We start from the raw sequence: 20,550 nt of genomic DNA, 5'->3' as shown, positions 1-20,550 counted from the left end.
TATTTGAATATTGTACTGTACTAATTATATTTAAAATGTTAAGTGTGTTTTATAATGTAACATGCACAGGAGTGAACAGTTCACTGATTATAAGACCAAGAAAGGACCATTAGACATTTATCCAAACCTTCTGCATAACACAGGCCATAGGTCTTCATTCAGTAATTTCTGCACCAAGCCCATAACTTCTGTTTGACCTACAGCATATCTTCTGTGTAAAAGAAAAGCCATTTGTAAGATTCCTGACATGAACTGAAGAAGCATTTCTTGCATCTTTAAATATCTGTATAGCAGGGTACATGTGTCATTTCCCATACAGAGTGGAAAAGGTTTTTTTCTAATGTTCCTAGATCTTTATTTACAACTTTTTTCTTTTTTTCCAGGGGAGGATGATGGTAAGTCTGATTTAATACATTCTCCATACTAGTTAAATATATAGTGGGAGTTACTTCGGTAATTGTGATTGTTTACTTGTTGCGTAAACTTCTTTTGGATGGAGAGGAAGAAATAATTTTTACTCTTTTTACCAGTGGGGGAAAAAAAAGAGGCAAAATAGTTGCCCTAATTATATAGTTCACTTGTCTGTCTTTTTCCCATAAGAATATTTATGGTCTTGCTGCTGGAATACATGAATAGCAAGAAGAGTAAAGGTGAAAAAATGAAAGAGGGTCTGGGAAGGTTTTTACAAGACATGGGGTGGAAGTCTTTTGGGCCTGAATTGTGCAGGGCTTTGCGTTTCTCCTCTTTTCCATTGATGGCAGATGTAATCTTTTTATTTGATAAAGGAAAAGAACAACTTTTTTTTACCTGGATAGTTTCTTTATATATAGTCAGGGTGTTTTATCCCCCTTTTTTCCCCCCATTGTAGTCTGTGTATGATAAGAAATGCTTTGATTGCTGATTTCTAAAAAGATCTAGGGGTCATTGTGGACAGCTCAGTGAAAACCTGCACAGTTGCAGTCAAAGCAAACAAGATTTTCAACTATCAAGAAAGGGTTAGAAAATGTTGAAAATATGCTGTTGTATAAATCAGTGGTTACGCTGTTAGCCTGAACACTTTCATTACTTTTGATCACCCCATCTCAAAAATTATATAGTAGAAATAGCAATGATCCAGAGGATATCACTGAATATTATTAAAGGCATGGGAAGACTTTCATGTTAGGAAAGATTAAAAAGAGTAAGAAAATTTAGTTTGCAAAGGAGACGAGGAGTCATTATTGTGTGTGAAATAATGAGTGGTGTAGGCTGGTCAAAAATAAGAATCTTCCTTGAAAATTTTTGGAAGAAACAAGAATTTTTTTAATTTCATAGAAATCTTAATTTTTTCACTAATAAAATGAAAAATTTGTTGAGAATATAAACAGATTTTGAGGTTTCAGGTTTGGGTCCTCCCCTCTTTCTATTTCCATTTTTTTCTAGTGGAAAAGTGAGTGAAAAAGGAAAAGAGAAGGGGAACTGATTAATTTTTTTCCATTTGATGGAAAAAAAATTATTTTTTTAAGATATGAAAACTTTCCACAGAATTTTCATATAGTTCAAAAAGCCATTTTTAGTGCAAGTTCTATCCATAAAAAATGCCTTTTGAACAGATTTGAACAGTTCTGACCAGCTTTATGAATGATATCGTGTAGGTCATTTAATCGCTTGACGGCCCTAGTTTCTACTTAAAGGATGTTAATATGTACAAATGAATGCTGATGGATTTAACTATGTATTTTTGTGTTTTCAGGAGAATCTTTCTACACATGGCTAGAAGGTAAAAGAAAAGTTGATATAATGATGCCTAAAATTAATGTTAATTGCATTAGAAAGAACAGATACCAGTAGTGTTCCTCAATTTCTTATCCCTACTCACTGTCAGTCATATTTGGTTGGTGCCTGGAGTGAGTGTACATCTTCATCCCAAAGCCAGTAATTGTTTGTTAGTGGATCAGTTATTGTAGTATGTGTAAGAGATTTTGTACCCTTATGTTGACATTCTACACTGCTAGAACACTGGTATTCACTTTCCAAGTCTAATTATCCATGATATATGAGAGAGTTGTCTCTAAGCAATAGGGTTTTGTACTGTAGACAAAACTGTCCTCATGCATGTTTTAGAAAATCTAGGTGATTGTATATTATGTTCATTTGATCTACACGAAGATTTATGAATATCTTTTCTTTATGAACCTACATATGGTGTGTGAAATAAAGAGTTTTTGGTAGTGTAGTTTTTTAAAAGTATTTAGAGTGAGCTAAATTGGACTTGAAATCAGGGTAAATTAGCCTCCTGAAATTATTCAAGCAATCATACTCAGAGTGCATTCTTTTTATGCAGAGAGATTTTTGTGCAATAAAAGTACTTTAAGAGGCATTCAAAGACTTGGAGACCTCCTCTTTTGTTCAGTTGCCTTGTTATTGTAAATGCTCACCATTTAGCTACTCATGACTCCCAATTTTTAGAATCTAAAATGAAGAAGTAGACAAAGAAATTGCTAGGATCTTTATTAGGACTAATTGTCAGATGTTTTAGAAAGCAGGGGTGGCTGAACCGCTCATTTATACAAGCAGAATCGGTTTTAAGACCGAGAAAAAGAACAGTTAGCAGCAAAAAGCAATTTTTTACCTTTTAATTGCCTTAAAATGCCAAGCAGGTTTAATACCTATAGCAACCAAAGGTATCCTAGAGGTGTGGAAAGGAATATTTTGTTAATTGGAGCAAGAAAACATCATTAAGCCTTTTAAGCAGCTAACTTTGTTCTGAATAAAGCATTTACTGCTGCTGTTAGCAGCTGTAACAGCTACTAGCATGGGAAAGCATAATATCAGCTCTTTAAAATAAAATAATATGGCGGTAAAGGAGACCAGACCTCCTAAAAGGCAGTTACTTCAGTTTGGCAATAGGACCATTTTACCCAGAATCTCTTGGAAAATATGTAGTAAGTGTTTGTCCTCTCAGTGGGGTAAAGTGCACTTGGGGTGGAGGGAAGGTGATTTTTAAAGTGCATTAAGATGTTGAGCATTAATGGATCAGTGTAGACCCTGTTGCTGTGCACTAAAAGTTGCCTAGTGCATTTCAATGTAGTGCCGTAGTACTACATTGAAGTGCACTAGGGAACTTTTAATGTGCAACAGCAGAGTTGACATAGACCAATTCATGTGAAACACGTTACTGCACTTTAAAAATCACAATCCCCTCCTGCACATTACCCCGCTGTGTAGACAGAATCTCTACATTTGGAAGTAGCATACGTATCAGTTTTCTCTCTCTACACCGGGGGCAACACTGCTTCTTGACTTCAGAAAATATGGTTTCTAGTTAACTTGACCTTAACAGATTCTCTCCTAGTCCCCTTCTTCCATAAGTGACTCCATGTCCTTTTACTTACAGCCCTTTATTCCTGTGTTGTCCTCCCATTTCTTGTCATGCAACCTCCACTGTCATCTTCAAATGCTTCCTCAAAGACTTGTTCTGGTTTGCCTTCCACTGAAGACTCCCACTTTCCCTTTAATTTGCCCTTTAATTTGATTTTGCTCCCTCAAATATCATCAGTATGTTGTTTCAGTTTTCGAATACTTGCACTAAACAATATCTTTTGGGTCTTCAGCCCTCTGAGTTACTATAGCACTTTTCAGTTAAACCACCTCATGGGTGGTGTCAGTGATCATGTCCTTAAGGGTCTGGACATATGCCTGGATCATCACCTTTTTTGTGATGAAATTGTTTTGTGGCTGCTGGTGCTCTTTATGTTCTCCTCATTGCCTCCCCTTTCTACTTCCCCAGGAAATTGCTTTCCGTCTTGTTTTTTTCTGCCTCTTTTGTTCTCAGTTTTATCTTAACTATCTTGATATTTAAGTTGTATCATAGTTAAGCAGAAGCCTTGAGGTCTTCCACTGCCACTATTAAGTTTCATTTATCTTGGCCAGTTTTGTCCAAGTATTTGTTTTATTCTTGCCATTTTTTGTGCATTTATGCCTGCAACCAAAAAGAACAATCTTAGCAGATTCAAATGCTGCCTTTAAATTTGACCATAAAATATCAGTTGCAGATAGCAGTGACCATTAGGTTGGGATACCTTGTTTGTTTGGTTTTTGTGTGTGTGTGTGTTGGGGGGGGGTAGTTTTTATTTTTGTTTTACTTTCTGGATGGTCACTAGTACAATTGTCTCCCTAGCTGTAGAGGCCAAAGTAGATTATTTCAAATCTGTTTTACCCAAACTACATAAACATGACTTTTTTTTTTGCGTGGAGATTTGTTCTGATTTTTTTTTACCAAATACTTAACTGCTCCTTTCTTTTTAACGTGTGCTGACAAAAGCCTTCCGGTAATGAACAAGTGTGCCTGTTATGGAGGGGCGGGGGGCAGGTGAGTGAGACGGTAGACTTAAGATATAAACTCTTCCCACTGAAAGCAATTGGAATTTTTTTAAAGTGGCATTTTCCTTAATTCTAAGTCCAACACTAAAAGTTAAACAATGCAAATTTTGCATCACATTTTCAGTGAACATTTTTTTTATCTTAATGATATTTTTAATAATCAATGCTTTTTCTAACCAGGTCTTTGTCTGGAGAAAAGAGTATTCTATAAACTCATTTCTGGACTTCATGTTAGCATCAACTTACATCTGTGTGCAAACTATCTTCTTGAAGGTAATTTATATTTTTATGTAAGAGCCTTGAAAATGTGTCTCATCTTATATGGCCATTGGGAATAGTTGTTTGTCCTGTCTGTTTGTATATATATTAAGCCTATTAAATGTGTGTATGTAAACACAGTTTGTCTATGTATTTGTACAGTAGTTGTTTGTCTTTACTGAAAATTATCTTTCTGTTCTCTGCTTAGAAACCTGGGGGAAGCCTCGTTGGGGACACAATGTCAAGGAGTTTATTCATCGCTTTGACCCTATTGAAACAAAAGGAGAAGGACCAAGGAGGCTAAAGAATTTATATTTCTTATATTTGATTGAGCTGCGTGCTTTGTCAAAAGTTGCACCATACTTCGAGCGTTCATTTGTAGACCTTTACACTGGAAATGTCCAAGAGGATGCTGAATCTAAAACCCTCTTGCTAGACATCTTCAGAGATACAAAGTGAGTCATTAGATTTTGTATTGCTATTTCAGCCATCTTCTAGGAACAGAGGTGACTTTTGGATGGATAGAAGGTTTGGAAAAGCTGGATAAAGAAAATGATGGTGGGGAAGAGAATGAGGAGACAAGTTGGAAGGGTGCATTGGAAAGGAGGAGGGGCCAAAAAACAGGAGAAGAAGGAAACATTTCTTGTTAGAGCCATTAAGAAATATTTTAAAACATCCAACCCTCATTTTCCCAGGTGTTCAAAATAGATTTCTTGCCATTTAATATAAAATATTAGTAAAATGTAGCATCTAACTTTAGCAGAGATCCTGCTGCTAAACCAGTTTTTACAAGTAGATTATCCCGTTGCTCAATTTCCTCTCCTCTTGTATGTCTGCTACTTGGGAGTCCCCACAACCAACTCATATTTAGCATCCCTTTGACTAGACTTTGTTGTAGGTCACCTCATTTCCCCTCTTCTACTGTGTGACTCAGTCAGCCTTCTGGTTCGTTTTGCACTAGAAAAACTCAGATAGTTATTCATGTCCTAAATCATAACAAAACTAAGTAACTTTTAGGCTGCAAGAAGAACACTAAGAGGATCTATGGGAGAAAGGGGTCTTGATTAGTGGGCAGAGGGGAGCAAAGAGAAATCTCTGCAAAACAAATAAACTGCTTCAAATAAGGTAGTGTTAAATTTATAAAATGGGTACCGTATACGGCAATCCCAAGAAACTGTTTTGTATGGACTGAGAGTTCAAAAAAGTTGACTTTTTAATAATGCTCTTTTTATAATCCTGAGGTACTTTTGGCTTTATGTTAATGCAGATTAATACACACCTCAGACATGGCAGAGGATTGGGTTTTTTTGACTTTGTGGTTTACTGTGCTTATAGTGTGTGTTTGCATTAATCAGCACTGCCGCACAGGCTATCGTGACTTGTCTTCGATGAACCAGAGCAGAAACTTCCAAGTAATTGTAAAATAGTTAGTAGAGTTATACTGTAAACTTGGATGATAAATTGTAGTGTGTGCTGATTTTCTTTACAATTTTTTGTTTGAGCAGATCCTTTCCAATGCACTTTGATGAAAAGTCCATGTTTGCAGGAGATAAAAAAGGGGCCAAGTCGTTAAAGGTAAAGTCCTAAACACATCCCTAATGTACATTTTTTTTGAATGATTAAAACCCAGAATATTATTTACTTACACAATAGAACCACTTTTAATAAACCTTCACAGCAGTGTACCTAGGGTGGATGCAGGGAAGGGACAATGAGAATAGCATTGTGTTTTGGACCTTGTAAAAGAAACTTAGTAACCTATAACAAATTGACCTAATTTCATCTGCTTGGCAATAAAGAAGATTGCGTGACAAATCCAAAAATGACCATTAAGGCTGCTTACGAGTTGCTTTTCTCTTGTATCCTCAGCCTGGCAGATTGAAATCTGTACTGGAGTGCATTGTTCTGCCACTGTTACTATGGCAAGACAAATTCATGGAATCAGTCTTCGTGATAGAAGCAGTATTGTTTTTAAATAGATTGTTTCCCACGAAGCTTCATCTTATCCTTTAACAAGGTGGGGAGGTGTAATGCAGTTCCAAACAAGCTTGAGTAAGAATTTTACATGAGGAAACCTTGATTCGTAGAGGCAGATAGTTAATCTTAAAGCACTCCATCCATGTGATCAACATTTTTCATTATTGCATGGTCTTTTGTTCAGATTCAGAAACTTGGATCACTGAATTAGTAAATAGTAAAGGTGCAAATCTGTTCTTCATATCATTGTTTCATTTGTAGTGTAGTAATTTTATTTATATTACAGGGGTTGCCGACGAAACTATTAGCATTGTCAGAAAATTAGTTAGGCCCAGCAGCTACTAACTAGATAAAATGCTGTGGATACATATGGATTCTATTTGTGTTCTCTCCTAATTTTGCCTCCTTAAATGAGTTGACAGGCCATCTAGTTTCACTATGATGTACAGATAGTTGCATGTTCATATTTTCTGCTAAACATCTATTTTGTAATTCTTCACAGGAAATCCATTTAGGGAATTGGAGATGGTATGCCTAATCTTGTTTTTTCCCATCTCCTTTGGTGGAAAACATTACTCAGTAATTACACTTTACACAGACACAGACACGACCTCCCACATCTGAATACTCACTAGGATGTTGTGTTTGGGGCCCACCTTACTGAGTCATGTGTACTCTTTCAGACTCTTGAACCTGAACAGAATACAGGCAACTGTCACTGGCTGGTATCTCTAGGGACACCCTCAGGCTGCAGATCCTCTGCTGGGACCTTTGTGGTCCAACTGCCTTGTCCCAGGGACTGCTGATCCCTCAGACTTCTCCATAGTTTACCACACCCTCTGCTATAAATTCCAGCCACATGGGTGCTCTGAGTTTACAGTTTGTCATTAGGGACATGTGATATTGAAAGCAAACACAAACAGACTTTGCACAAGATTTTAATTTCCCAGCTTGGAGAGTTTTTTGGGCTTTGGCAAAGTCCTTTGGGGTGTCCAGGACCCTTCTGCTCAGATCATAGTTTTTCTTCAGAGTCATGTAGCCTCTCTCCTGCTCTAGGTTAGCTAGCTTTTTCTGACATTGGCTGGCCCCACAATTATTATCACAGGTCATCCTTGCCACAAAAGTATGCCCCTCTTTCTTGCTCAAAGCTTCCTGTGTCATGCTTTGTGAGTTCCTCAAGTTTATATGTCCCTTACCAACACTTGGTTTCTTCCTTCTGCTATTGAGGATTTTCCACTCTCCACTCCCTACCGAGAAGTTGGAGGAGCTAGCTAGCTTCTCCTAGCTTTAGCCAACCCATTGTCCCAAGGTGTTTCTTCCTGATGGGCAACCATTAATGTTCAATCACTGACTATTATCCCTGATCTGGCAGAGACATGCTATAGCCCCTGTTAGCAAATAAGGGAGGCAAAAAGGCATCCTTTAAAAAGTGGAAGTTAAATCCTAGTGAGAAAAATAAAAGGAGTGTATAAACTCTGGCAAATGAAGTGTAAAAATATAATTAGGAAGGCCAAAAAAGAATTTGAAGAACAGCTAGCTAAAGACTCAAAAAGTAATAGCAAAAATTTTTTTTAAGTACGTCAGAAGTAAGAAGCCTGCTAAACAACTAGTGGGGTCACTGAACAATCGAGATGCCAAAGGAGCACTCAAGGATGATAAGTCCATTGCGGAGAAACTAAATGAATTTCTTTGCATTGGTCTTCATTGCTGAAGATGTGAGGGAGGTTCCCAAACCTGAGCCATTCTTTTTAGGTGACAAATCTGAGGAACTGTCCCAGATTGAGGTGTCATTGTTAGGGGGCTTATTCCTTCACCCACTTACTTTCCTGGTCCTTCTCGCATGAACAGAGAGCAACAATACCCGAAGTCCAAAGGTGCAAACAATTCGATGTTTATTGGGGTGAGCTTCCAGCAAGCATGATTCCAGTTTCCTTCCTTAGTGTCCCCCTTCCCAGCTCTGACACCACAGAGCCTTACCTGTGTCCCTGTTCCCATTCCTGCCCTTAGCTAAACATGATTCCAATTTCCCCACCCCCATTCCCTGTTCCCATTCCTCCACACACACACACTTCCTGATTGACTGCAGACTATATAGTAAAACTTGAGTTCTGCTTAGCTATACCTTAACCAATCATTTTACTGAAATTTAACTAACCAATCCTAACGTATTGTAACATGATTATTTAACCAATTATATCCCACCACCTTAATTAGTTTACACCCAGCAAAACTAATTATACAGCAGACAGAAACAATCTCAGAACCAGCAGAGATTACACAGACAAACAATAGGGAAATGGGGACTACAGTGATAGAACAAAGAAATGAGGATTTCACATCCCAGCTTTCACATCCCACTCACTTATTGATAAGTGAGTTCTTGCCAGACAGGATGCTATCAAACTAAGTTTCCTTTTACATCTTCTAGGCACTTCCCTTTCTCTGGAGGCAATAGGCATTATCAGGACAGGATTGTACTCCGAACAGCCCAATAGCACCTTATTTCAATGTGACTAGTCTGGAATGTGAGGATGTGACCGTTTGCTTCCCAGCTTATGGCTGCCTCTGTTGCTTAGCCAAAGGCCTTAGCCTAACAACAGGGCCTCAGACTGTCACAGTAAGAGAAGGTCCTTACACGGGCAGACAGTGATTTTGATTCTTTCTTTTATACCTCTGTAACTAGCTAAGTGATAAGAATACACCTAAATTCTTAGAGTATAGGCCTTTACAGACAGGCCTGTATATCTATATCCTAACAGCCATGAGAGGAGGTTTTGGAAGAAATTGATAAATTAAACAGTAATAAGTCACCAGGACCAGATAGTATTCACCCAAGAGTTCTCAAGGAACTCAAATGTGAAATCGCAGAACTATTAACTGTAATCTCTAAACCATCATTTAGATCAGCTTCTGTATGAAATGCCTGGAGGATAGCTAATGTGACGCCAATTTTTAAAGAGACTCCAGAGTTGATCCCAGCAATTAGAGGCTGGTAAACCTGACTTCAGTACTGGGCAAACTGGTTGAAACTATAAGAACAAAATTGTCAGGCTCATAGATGAACATAATACGTTGAGGAAGAGTCGACATGGTTTTTGTAAAGGGAAATCTTGCCTCACCAAACTACTAGAATTCTTTGAGGAGGTCAACAAGCATGTGAACAAGGATGATCCAGTGGATTTAGTGTACTTAGATTTTCAGAAAGCCTTTGACAAGGTCCCTCACCAAAGGCTCTTAAGCAAAGTAAGCTGTCATGGGCTAAGAGAGAAGGTCCTCTCATGGATTGGTAACTGGTTAAGATAGGAAACAAAGTATAGGAGTAAATGGTCTGTTTTCAGAATAGAGAGAGGTAAATAGTGGTGTCCCCAAGGGGTCTGTACTTGGACCAGTCCTATTCAATATATTCATAAATGATCTGGAAAAAGGGGTAAACAGTGAGGTGGCAAAGTTTGCAGACGGTACAAAATTGCTCAAGATAGTTAAGTCCCAGACAGAGAAGAGCTACAAAAGGATCTCTCAAAACTGGGTGACTGGGCAACAAAATGGCAGATGAAATTCAGTGTCGATTAAATGCAAAGTAACGTACCTTGGAAAACATAATCCCAACTATACATTGTAAAATCATGGGGTCTAAATTGGCTGTTACTACTCAAGAAAGAGATCTTGGGGTCATTATGGATTGTTCTCTGAAAACATCCACTCAATGTGCAGCAACAGTCAAAAAAACGAAGAGAATGTTGGGAATCATTAAGAAATAATAAGATAATCAGACAGAAAATGTCATATTGCCTCGATATAAATCCATGGTACACCACTTCTTGAATACTGCAAGATGTATTAGAATTGGAAAAGGTTCAGAAAAGGAGAACGAAAATTATTAGGGGTATGGAATTGCTTCCGTACGAGGAGAGATTAATAAGAGTAGGACTTTTCAGTTTGGAAAGAGATGACTAAGGGAGTATATGATAGAGGTCTATAAAATCATGACTGGTGTGGAGAAAGTAAATAAGGAATGTTATTTACTCCTTCTCATAACACAAGAACTAGGGGTCACCAAATGAAATTAATAGGTAGCATGTTTAAAACGAACAAAGGAAGTATTTCTTCACACAACGCACAGTCAGCCTGTGGAACTGTTTGCCAGAGGATGTTGTTAAGGCCAAGACTATAACAGGGCTCAAAAAAGAACTAGATAAATTCATGGAGGATAGATTCATCAATGACTGTTAGCCAGGATGGGCAGGGATGGTGTCCCTAGCCTCTGTTTGCCAGAAGCTGAGAATGAGCGACAGGAAAAGGATCACTTGATGATTACCTGTTCTGTTCATTCCCTCTGGGGCACCTGATATTGGCTACTGTTGGAATACAGGATACTTGGCTAGATGGACCTTTGGTCTGACCCACTATGCCCGTTTTTACGTTCTTATGTTTACATCCACATAGAGGCATTCCACAATACAATTTCATAACTACTTCATAACATCAACCAGAATTCCATATTTTCCACAAATAGTAGATTCTCCAAATTAGTGAGCCTGCTACTTTCTAAACTGCTTAAAGCACTAGACTTTTTTTAAAAGCCTGCCTTAGTGTGAAACTTCTTTTCTGTATTTATTGCTAGGAAGAATTCAGGTTGCATTTCAAAAATATATCCCGCATAATGGATTGTGTTGGATGCGATAAATGCAGATTGTGGGGCAAACTGCAGGTACGTTGTATTTTCATAGAATCATTGAATATCAGGGTTGGAAGAGACCTCAGGAGATCATCTAGTCCAACCCCCTGCTCAAAGCAGGACTAATCCCCTTTGCTTTCCTGTGTATGCATACCTTTTTGGGAATCTGCCTTTTTATCTAGAAATTTGATGGCTGTCACTGTTTAGTTCTCTGGTATCCATGTGGTATTGCTCAAATGTTGTATAGCACTTCTTATATGTTCAAAATAAGTTCTAGAAACTATTAATATTTGCCACAGTTACTTCACTGATTAAGATGTAAATGTTCACAAAGTTATGAAACATAATTTTCAGCAAACTTCAAAAGCAAAATCCCATTAGTGATGTCTTTTATAACCATCTTAAGACACGTTTGTGTATATGTCTAATATGAAGTAAATAGATGAACCTTGCAAAATGGCCCTTGCCAACAGAAAATAGGAAGCTTTTCTGTCAAGTATAACAAATGCAGTATTTCTACTTACAAACATTCAGAAATTATGAGATTGATTTAAGAATCCTGAGACTTCAAATATTTGTGGGCATTCTGTTTGCTTTCTAGTTTCTGCATCTTTAGGGTGTCCTCCTCATTTCATGATTTCAGACTTCTCTCTGCAACCATTAGGGCTAGAACCTTTTTTAAAATGAAAGCTGAGATTCTCCTGTATTCATTAGCCTTCAGGAACTGCAGCTTTAAGAAAGAAGCCAAATGTTACAAGACTCACAATAAAACTGCAAGTGTTGATAACACTACCAATGTCTTGACTTCTGCAGATCTTAAACTTAAATTAAAAGCAGAATTTAAAGTTACTACCCCTGAGTGTTGGAAATAGTCTTAAAAATGTGAACTGAGAATAACCAATACTGTGAGAGCAATTGCTGGCATTACACCATCAGGCATGTAGGGAGCTCCACTCACCCTCCTTCAGCTCAGCAGCAGAATAAGTGGAGGAGCAAATGTAATGACCTCTGCTGAATCCTCCGGATCCCCCCCTCACTGGCTCCTCTGTGCTTCCGCTATCCTTTTTTCTCCTCATGAGAGGCCAACTTAAGCCAGGCACACACCTCTTCTGTCCTGCAGCATCCTCTTGAAACTGTCCCCAAACCACTGCCTCCTGCTCAGATCCAATGGGTCCTTATAATAGAATCATAGAATATTAGGGTTGGAAGAGACCTCAGGAGGCCATCTAGTCCAATCCCCTGCTCAAAGGCCATAGAAGTGTGTGTGTGTGTGGGGGGGAGATAGAAGGTAACTGGCACCTTAGCACTTCAGAATCTCTAATAGCCACTTTCTACACACAAGGGAAGGAGTTAAAGCAGAAACCTCTCCCTCTTTCCCTGCAGAGGCTAAAGTAGTAACACTGAAAGTGGAGCAGCCAGGAGGTGAGGAGCCTAATGGTTTGATTGAGGGGGAGAGGTTTTTGAGGCAGCCATGAGGATGCCTGATTAGGGGACAGGGGCTCAGGTGGCTTTAGCAACCTTGAAGAGCTGCTGCTTTGTGGTAGTAGATTTGGTTCGGCAGAGAAGAAAAATCATGAATTTGGGAGGAAGCGGCTAGGGAGAGGGAAGAACTGAAATTTGATGGTGATGGGAAGAGAATTCATTAATTTGAAGGTGAGGAGTATGTGTAAAAGAGAGAAGATGAACTTGGTGTGTAATTGGAGGAGTGTATGCACATTGTTCGGTGTGTACTGGTACATGTGGGAGCATGTCCAGGTGTTGAAGGGGAAGGCAGTGTTGCATGTAAGATGGAGTTATGCCTGAATAAGTAAATTTCTCTTGACAATTTGCAAGGGTGAACTAGACTGTTTTATTAATGGTTAAAAATGCTGAATTTCTTTTAGACTCAAGGCTTAGGAACTGCTCTAAAGATTTTATTCTCTGAAAAAGAGATTCAGAACCTTCCCGAGAATAGCCCGTCAAAAGGTTTTCAACTCACACGTCAAGAAATAGTTGCTCTCCTAAATGCATTTGGAAGGTAAGTTTACCTTTTTTTGTTTGAAGGTATCTAACAGCAGGCTGTAGATTTTAAGGTTAACTCTTGATAAAATCTGTGAAAAGAATAGGTTGAGATTACCTTTTTTGGGGAGGAGGAGAAGGGTAAGTAAGTTTATAAATATCACTAACACCTTGGTGCGAACTATTTGGAGTAGTGATGATGGCAAGTCTCAATGTTCATATTTGGATAAATACACAAGAATGAATGCGTATCGTAGCTATCAGAAACTAAGTTTAGAAACTTTGGCTTTGAATCTCTTCAACAAGCTTTATCATGAGATTTCTGATACTTTTTCTTTCTGAGCCAGGAATACTATGAGCGCAGCTCTTCTCTCAGTAGTGATGCACTTTGGGTCCTGAATGTGCACACATGAAAAATGTGGGACAGGTGCAAAAGTGTTACCTGCATGTTAGAGAACCTTTTAAAAAAAAAAAAGCATGCTTGGTTCTAATTCAGTTTTACAAATGAGCAAAGTTTTGTGTGTGGTGCTCATTTTTTCCACATCACTATATATCTTTAGTGTAGCTGTTTCATTGGTAAAAAATTGGCAGAATTTTGCCTGTCTGGAAACAATCAGTCTAAAGTTTTATTTCATCAGTGTGAGTTACAATTTTTAAGGGTGAAAAACCTCCACTTTGTTCCTCATACTAGGCTCTGGGCAACTGAGCAAGCTTTACAGGTTTTTGGCACTCCACCCCCCCCCCCCCTCGCTGAAACCAGTTTACGTAGGATTAAACAGCTATTGAACTTTGCTTAGCAAATTTGGTCATCTTTTAAATAAAATAATGAAGTAAGGGAATTCTTTTGAAATCCTTCTAATCTCTCACTTAAATATAGTTGTGTCAGTCTTATAAATAGGGCAGATTTTTGGAGGGAAAAGAAGTTTTACTTTTAGAATTGCTTAAAAATCTCTAGTTACTGCCCTGAAACAAACAAATGGAAGAAGAATTTGCAATATCTTTGCTATTTTCAACATATACTAATACAAAGCGGGTTTGTTTTTGTTTTACAGGCTTTCCACAAGTATAAAAGAGTTGCAGAATTTTAAACTTTTGTTACAACATACTAGGTAATGATGGTTTTTACCCATCCCAGTAGTGATGACCATTAAATGACTGCATCAAGCAAAAACAAATGGATCCTTACAGGACTTATACTACAAGCTGATTTTAAAAAAAATGAAAAAATCAGATACCAACTTGAATATTTATGTTTAAAATAGGAATGGTTATTAATTAGAAAGATATTTATGAATGAAGTATATAGTTTTTAAACACATAAATTATGCTGATCTCCTGTCAAGTTTCTCTCTGGTCATTGTTCTGTTGTATCGCCATTTTATAAACATTTTCTTTGTTTCACTGTTGTCTTTCATTCAAGGATAATTGTTTAACATTAAATTACTATTCCTACATCTTGAATGCAATGTTGATGTGAACGAACTTGCGCTGCTTCAAACAAAAATAAGTGGTCCCCCTTTTAAATATTGGACATGAAAATATTCTAAGGGAGTAGTCACTGCTTGATTCTAGCTGTATAGAAGAAAATCCTTATTTTCTTTTTGTTTTTCTTCAGTTTTCACTTGCTTTTTTATTTCCTTGCATTGTATAACTCTAAAAAATGGGAAATTAATTAAACAGAAAATTTATTTTGTGCTGTGAGGTCCTTGGCACCTCCTTGATGCCAACTGTTTCTCACCATCCCCTTGTTTTTAAACTTCCTTGATCCACACATGCACACACTGTCATAACTGCCTTCTCGCTGACGGAATAAGGATGAAGGTTATTTCTCCAGAGCCCTAACTCGGCAACCTTGGTCTACCCCATGGGGTTGTTAGTGGAGCACTGCTAGTATGAGGAGCTCTGATCAAACATGCCCTCCAGCCTCCCCTTTTTCCTCTCCTTCCCTAGAATCACAGGATCAGTCTTTAGGAATTGTTCTTTTAGCATTATAAGAAGTTAAAATATCCTACTTCTTTCTCTGTTTGGGCAGTGAAAATGCATTAAGAATGGATGCAGTTTGGAATGGACTTTAATGGGATTATGTTTGTTGAGCAGCATGAGAAGGTCAGTGCAAAAAAGACAGCTTGTTTTGATAGACTTGATTTTTTTCAAAAATACATTTTAAAATGGCAAAACATGACAATATTTAATAGTGCATACTTTTATCTATGCAATCCCTAACCATATCTTCTCCAAAAGGATATTCAACATATTTAATGAAACGGGTATATCATAGACCATCTTATATAAATTGATTGTTAATTTGCTCCATCAGGTTCCAAAAAGTACTACTGATCAGTAGCAACCAACAGTTGTTTAAATTTAAAACTGAAGTAATAAAAGTAAATAGCATTTTTGAACAGTTTGCTTAAGCTGTAATAAATGTAGTATTTAGTGAAGTTATCTGAGTACATTATGAATGTCAGTAATGCTGGTACAGTATCTAGATATGTCTATAGCATCTTTTATTCTTAAACTTAAAATGGTCTTTACAAAATAAATAAATAAAAAGTGCTCTTAAACCTTTCTCATCCTACCAAATCTTACTCAGTGTTTTTGTTTATAAAGTGTATAGTATTCAGGGGTGAAAGTAAGTTAGAGGACTTACCGGTACGCCGGAGCCCTGAGCAGGGGGCATGGCCTCAACTGGAAGAGGCGGGGCCTTAAATCCCCAGGCCCTTTAAATCTTGATATAAAGGCCCAGGGCTCCAGCTGTGGTAGTGGCGGCTGGGAGCCCGGGGCCCTTTTAAATCACCCCTGAGCTACCAGCTGCAGAGGCGGCTGGGAACCCTGGGACTTAGGGACGATTTAAAGGGCCCAGGGCTCCAGCTGCCGCAGTGGAGCCCCAGGCCCTTTAAATCACTGAAGAGCCCTGGGGGCTCCTGGTTGCCAGTGCTACCCTGGGGCTCTGGGCTCTGGCAGAGCTTTAAAGGGCCAGGGGCTCCACTGTGGTAGTGGCTGCTGGAGCCCCAAGCCCTTTAAATCTCCGCCTGAGCCCTGCTACCTGAGCCCTGGCGTAGCGGCGGCCGGTCTCTGTCAGGGATTTAAAGGGCCCCTGGGCTCCAGCTGCCACTACCATCCCGGCCCTTTAAATCCACTCCGGAGCCCCACCACCACTACCCCAGGGCTTCAGCAGCAGGGCTCCGTTGGGGATTTAAAGTCCTGGGGCGGTAGCAGCTGCTGGAGCTCCAGGGCCATTTAAATCCCCACCAGAGCCCCCCCACCTCTACCCCAGGGCTCGGGCAGCAGGGCTCAAGCTGGGATTTAATGGGCCCGGGGGGGGGAGCACGGTGGCTGGAGCTCTGGGGCCCTTTAAATCCCCGACTGAGCCCTGCTGCCTGAGCCCTGGGGTAGCCGTGGTGGGGATTTAAAGGGCTGGGGCAGTAGCAGGGGCTGGAGCTCTGGGGCCCTTTAAATCCCCTACTGAGCCCTGCTGCCTGAGCCCTGGGGTAGCCGTAGTGGGGATTTAAAGGGCTGGGGCAGTAGCAGGGGCTGGAGCTCTGGGGCCCTTTAAATCCCCGCCAGAGCCCGGCTGCTGCTACCCCAGGGCTTCGGCAGCAGGGCTCGGGCGGGGATTTAAAGGGCTGGGGCAGTAGCAGCGGCTGAAGCTCCGGGGCCCCTTAAATCCCTGCCGCAGCCCTGCTGCTGCTACCCCAGGGCTTTAAATTGCCATCTGGGAAAGCCGGTCCCAGTACGGCGCACCAGCTCTTACTGGTACACCGTACCAGGGCGTACCGGCTTACTTTCACCTCTGATAGTATTGTAACTATAGGTCATGTTAAAGTGTGTTAAATTCCATAATGTTGCCCTCTACAGTTCAGAGGGGAAAAAGCTTTGAAAGCAGCATTATGTACTGTGTTCTTCTCGTAACCTTCCCAGTCCATAAACAAAACTACTACCTTTTTCATTTGATTGAAAAGGAAATAGGCTATCCTGCTCTCCGTATTTGCTTTGGAGTCAAACTGATGAAAATTAAATGGAAAAATCATTTTGGTTGCTGTTAAATAAATTAGCATTGAAGCTGATATCTGGTCTTTATACATTACTATTTAATCGTTACATAACAATGGTATAACTCGTTAATAGACGTCTTAAGGCAGTGAGTAAACTAATGACAACCTCAAAATGTTAATGTAGGGTTTCCTTGTCCGGTAATCTAACAAGAGACTTCTTTCCTTTCTTAGCTGCCATGTTTTTAGTTCTCAGCCACTTAAGATTTAAAATATCTGTTTTTAATGACTTCTTATAGCTGACTGAGAGACACTCCATTATTTACCTTTTTTGTCATTCTCCTGGCTTTTGGGTTAATTATTAAGGGGTGGAGGAGGGTTTTAGACTCACTCCTGTGTGAGGTGGTGCACAGGTGAGATTTAATTGTATGGTTAATGGTGGGTTCAGATCCCTATGGCCTTAGATAGGCATCTGTTTAGTTATAATTTAAATCAAAATAAATTAGCTGCATAGCCCCAGGATTAGCTCCTGAAAGGATTTAAGCCTCAGTTATATTTTTCTCTCCTGCTCCCTCCTTGCTTTGTGGGGAAAGACAAATTACTAATCTTCTCGTCCTCCACCAAAGTTTGGCCAACATTTATGGACATTGGCATCACTGCTGTGTACCCACTCCATCCACTTGCTCATATGGGGTGGGGTAGGGGGTCATACAGCTGCTATTCTCCCCTCACACCCTTAGCCATAATCCACACAAGGCTAATGCAGCTGTATAAGGCAGTGGAGTTTATTTCCTCTATTCCTACATATGGCTGGGTAACCAGGGCATAATTGAACCTTAAAAGAACTCTGTATGAGACAATTCTGTGGCATTTGAGGATGGAGCTCACCTCCTCAGTAACCAAATGAAGTGAAATACTTTCCTTATTAAGAGATTTGTGTTGAAACAACTTTCCTCTGTCATGTACCTTTTTAACTGTATTTGATGTACATTCTTTGAATATGTTGCTTATGAAGTTTTGCCATGTGAATCAGATGACATATAGTTCTTTATATATTAAATTAAATTTTAACAACTTGCAGACCTGTTTCTGATATTAAAAATGAGGCAGTTGCACTGTTACTCATGAGTGTAAACTATTTTAGATTCTAGATAAATACTGACTAGTGCTGGCTTGTCAACACTGCTCTTGCCTGCCATTCACTTCAGAACAAAAATATACTTCCTAGTGTAAATGACAGAATGATTGTAATAGTTGATATAGTAACGTAATAAGGAGAAAAAAAATGCTTGAAATTTCCTTAGTCAATGGGATTTGATACCATTTAAGTGGGATAATAAAAAGATCTGGTGCAAACTGTACATGTTAAGTTAAGACACTCTTATTGAACTGAAGATCCCAGTACCTGAGATGGAGATGATATAAACTTGATAGAACTGTAACAGATATACTGACCTTTGCAAATTGTTTTGGTAAAAATGTTTTTCCCATTTCAGTCTGTTACTTGTGTTTAATATGTTGCTGTATATATATATGCATGAAATGCCACACTGTGCCATGTTTTCTAGAATTGTGTTCTAATGGTTGGAAGGAAAAAACCTATCCTCCATCTGACTTTTATTGTTTTGTGCTTTTTCTGGGCAATGGTCTTTAATATGTTGTAAGTACTGTAGCCTGTTAATTTATAAGCAAAAGCATCTACAACACCTACCTGAGGACTCCACAGTACCTGAATGTTTGGTGTATCTAAAGTAATTTATGAAAATATGTAGCATGTTTACCACAATCCAAAATTCAGAGGTAGAACTGCTTGGAGGGATCCACACACATTTACAAATCTTTCTTATCTATATCAGAATCTGAAAAATGAAAATTAAATAACTCTTTCTCTGGCACACATCTTCCTATAACTTTATAGGATTATTTTCATTGAAAGTACCATTTTCTTTTCTTTAGACTTACCGTATGTTGTTTTTATTCTCTCTCCCCACCCCCAAATTATTTCTAGTGCTGGAACTGTATAATTTAAAAACTTTAAATTACCTATTTATCTCTTATTATCCTGTTCCCAAACCCAGGGCTGTCTCTAGGGGGGTGCAGGACCTGGGAAATAGGCGCCGAGTTTCTAATCTGCCGGGGGGTCCTCCCCCTGGCTCCAGCCAGACCCCACCCCACCTTTTCCCACCTCACCTCTTCCCTGCCAGTTCTGCCCGCTCCCACGAGCGTGTTGCGCCCTCACTCCTCTCCCCTCCCACAGTACCTCCTGAAGCCGCGAAACATCTGATCCGTGGTAGGTGCTGAGAGAGAGGGGGAGGTGCTAATCGGTGAGCCCCCTGGCAAGCAGGAGGCGCTGGGGGATGGAGTAGGTTCTGGTGGGGGGGATCCTCCTCACCCCCACTGCCTGCCACTCACCTCCCCGTTAGCCTCCTCACCCCGCTCGCCCCCCGACTCCCACCTCACCTCCCCATCCGCCTCCTCATGATTTCATCCAAGCGCGGGGCCCCCCAAAGTGCAGGACCCGAGGCAGTCACCCCGATTCACCGTACCCAAGGGACGACTCTGTCCAAACCTATTAGAAGAAAATCATAGAATCATAGAATATCAGGGTTGGAAGGGACCCCTGAAGGTCATCTAGTCCAACCCCCTGCTCGAAGCAGGACCAATTCCCAGTTAAATCATCCCAGCCAGGGCTTTGTCAAGCCTGACCTTAAAAACCTTTAAGGAAGGAGATTCTACCACCTCCCTAGGTAACGCATTCCAGTGTTTCACCACCCTCTTAGTGAAAAAGTTTTTCCTAATATCCAATCTAAACCTCCCCCACTGCAACTTGAGACCATTACTCCTCGTTCTGTCATCTGCTACCATTGAGAACAGTCTAGAGCCATCCTCTTTGGAACCCCCTTTCAGGTGGTTGAAAGCAGCTATCAAATCCCCCCTCATTCTTCTCTTCTGCAGGCTAAACAATCCCAGCTCCCTCAGCCTCTCCTCATAAGTCATGTGTTCTAGACCCCTAATCATTTTTGTTGCCCTTCGCTGGACTCTCTCCAATTTATCCACATCCTTCTTGTAGTGTGGGGCCCAAAACTGGACACAGTACTCCAGATGAGGCCTCACCAATGTCGAATAGAGGGGAACGATCACATCCCTCGATCTGCTCGCTATGCCCCTACTTCTACATCCCAAAATGCCATTGGCCTTCTTGGCAACAAGGGCACACTGCTGACTCATATCCAGCTTCTCGTCCACTGTCACCCCTAGGTCCTTTTCCACAGAACTGCTGCCTAGCCA

The 20,550-nt window shown here is 39.9% G+C and overlaps 1 protein-coding gene across 3 annotated transcripts in view; it reads left to right on the top strand.

The window, feature by feature from the left end:
* Positions 1 to 18,757, top strand: part of ERO1B (endoplasmic reticulum oxidoreductase 1 beta) — a 65,671-nt gene extending 46,914 nt beyond the window's left edge. For 2 of the 3 annotated variants that reach the window (XM_073338172.1, XM_073338170.1), the window contains 8 exons: positions 351 to 395; positions 1,733 to 1,759; positions 4,543 to 4,635; positions 4,829 to 5,075; positions 6,126 to 6,195; positions 11,219 to 11,305; positions 13,156 to 13,289; positions 14,323 to 18,757. In XM_073338172.1, the coding sequence (XP_073194273.1) occupies positions 351 to 395; positions 1,733 to 1,759; positions 4,543 to 4,635; positions 4,829 to 5,075; positions 6,126 to 6,195; positions 11,219 to 11,305; positions 13,156 to 13,289; positions 14,323 to 14,383 (764 nt within the window). In that variant the 3' untranslated portion in view covers positions 14,384 to 18,757. The remainder of the gene's footprint in view (positions 1 to 350; positions 396 to 1,732; positions 1,760 to 4,542; positions 4,636 to 4,828; positions 5,076 to 6,125; positions 6,196 to 11,218; positions 11,306 to 13,155; positions 13,290 to 14,322) is intronic. The other variant, XM_073338171.1, reaches the window with a different exon arrangement.
* Positions 18,758 to 20,550: the final 1,793 nt, after the last annotated feature.

The sequence above is a fragment of the Lepidochelys kempii genome, chromosome 3 (genome assembly GCF_965140265.1).
Source record: "Lepidochelys kempii isolate rLepKem1 chromosome 3, rLepKem1.hap2, whole genome shotgun sequence".
NCBI lineage: Eukaryota > Metazoa > Chordata > Testudines > Cheloniidae > Lepidochelys > Lepidochelys kempii.
Note: the sequence above shows the minus strand (reverse complement) of the source record. Positions and strands in the feature narration are given on the sequence as shown.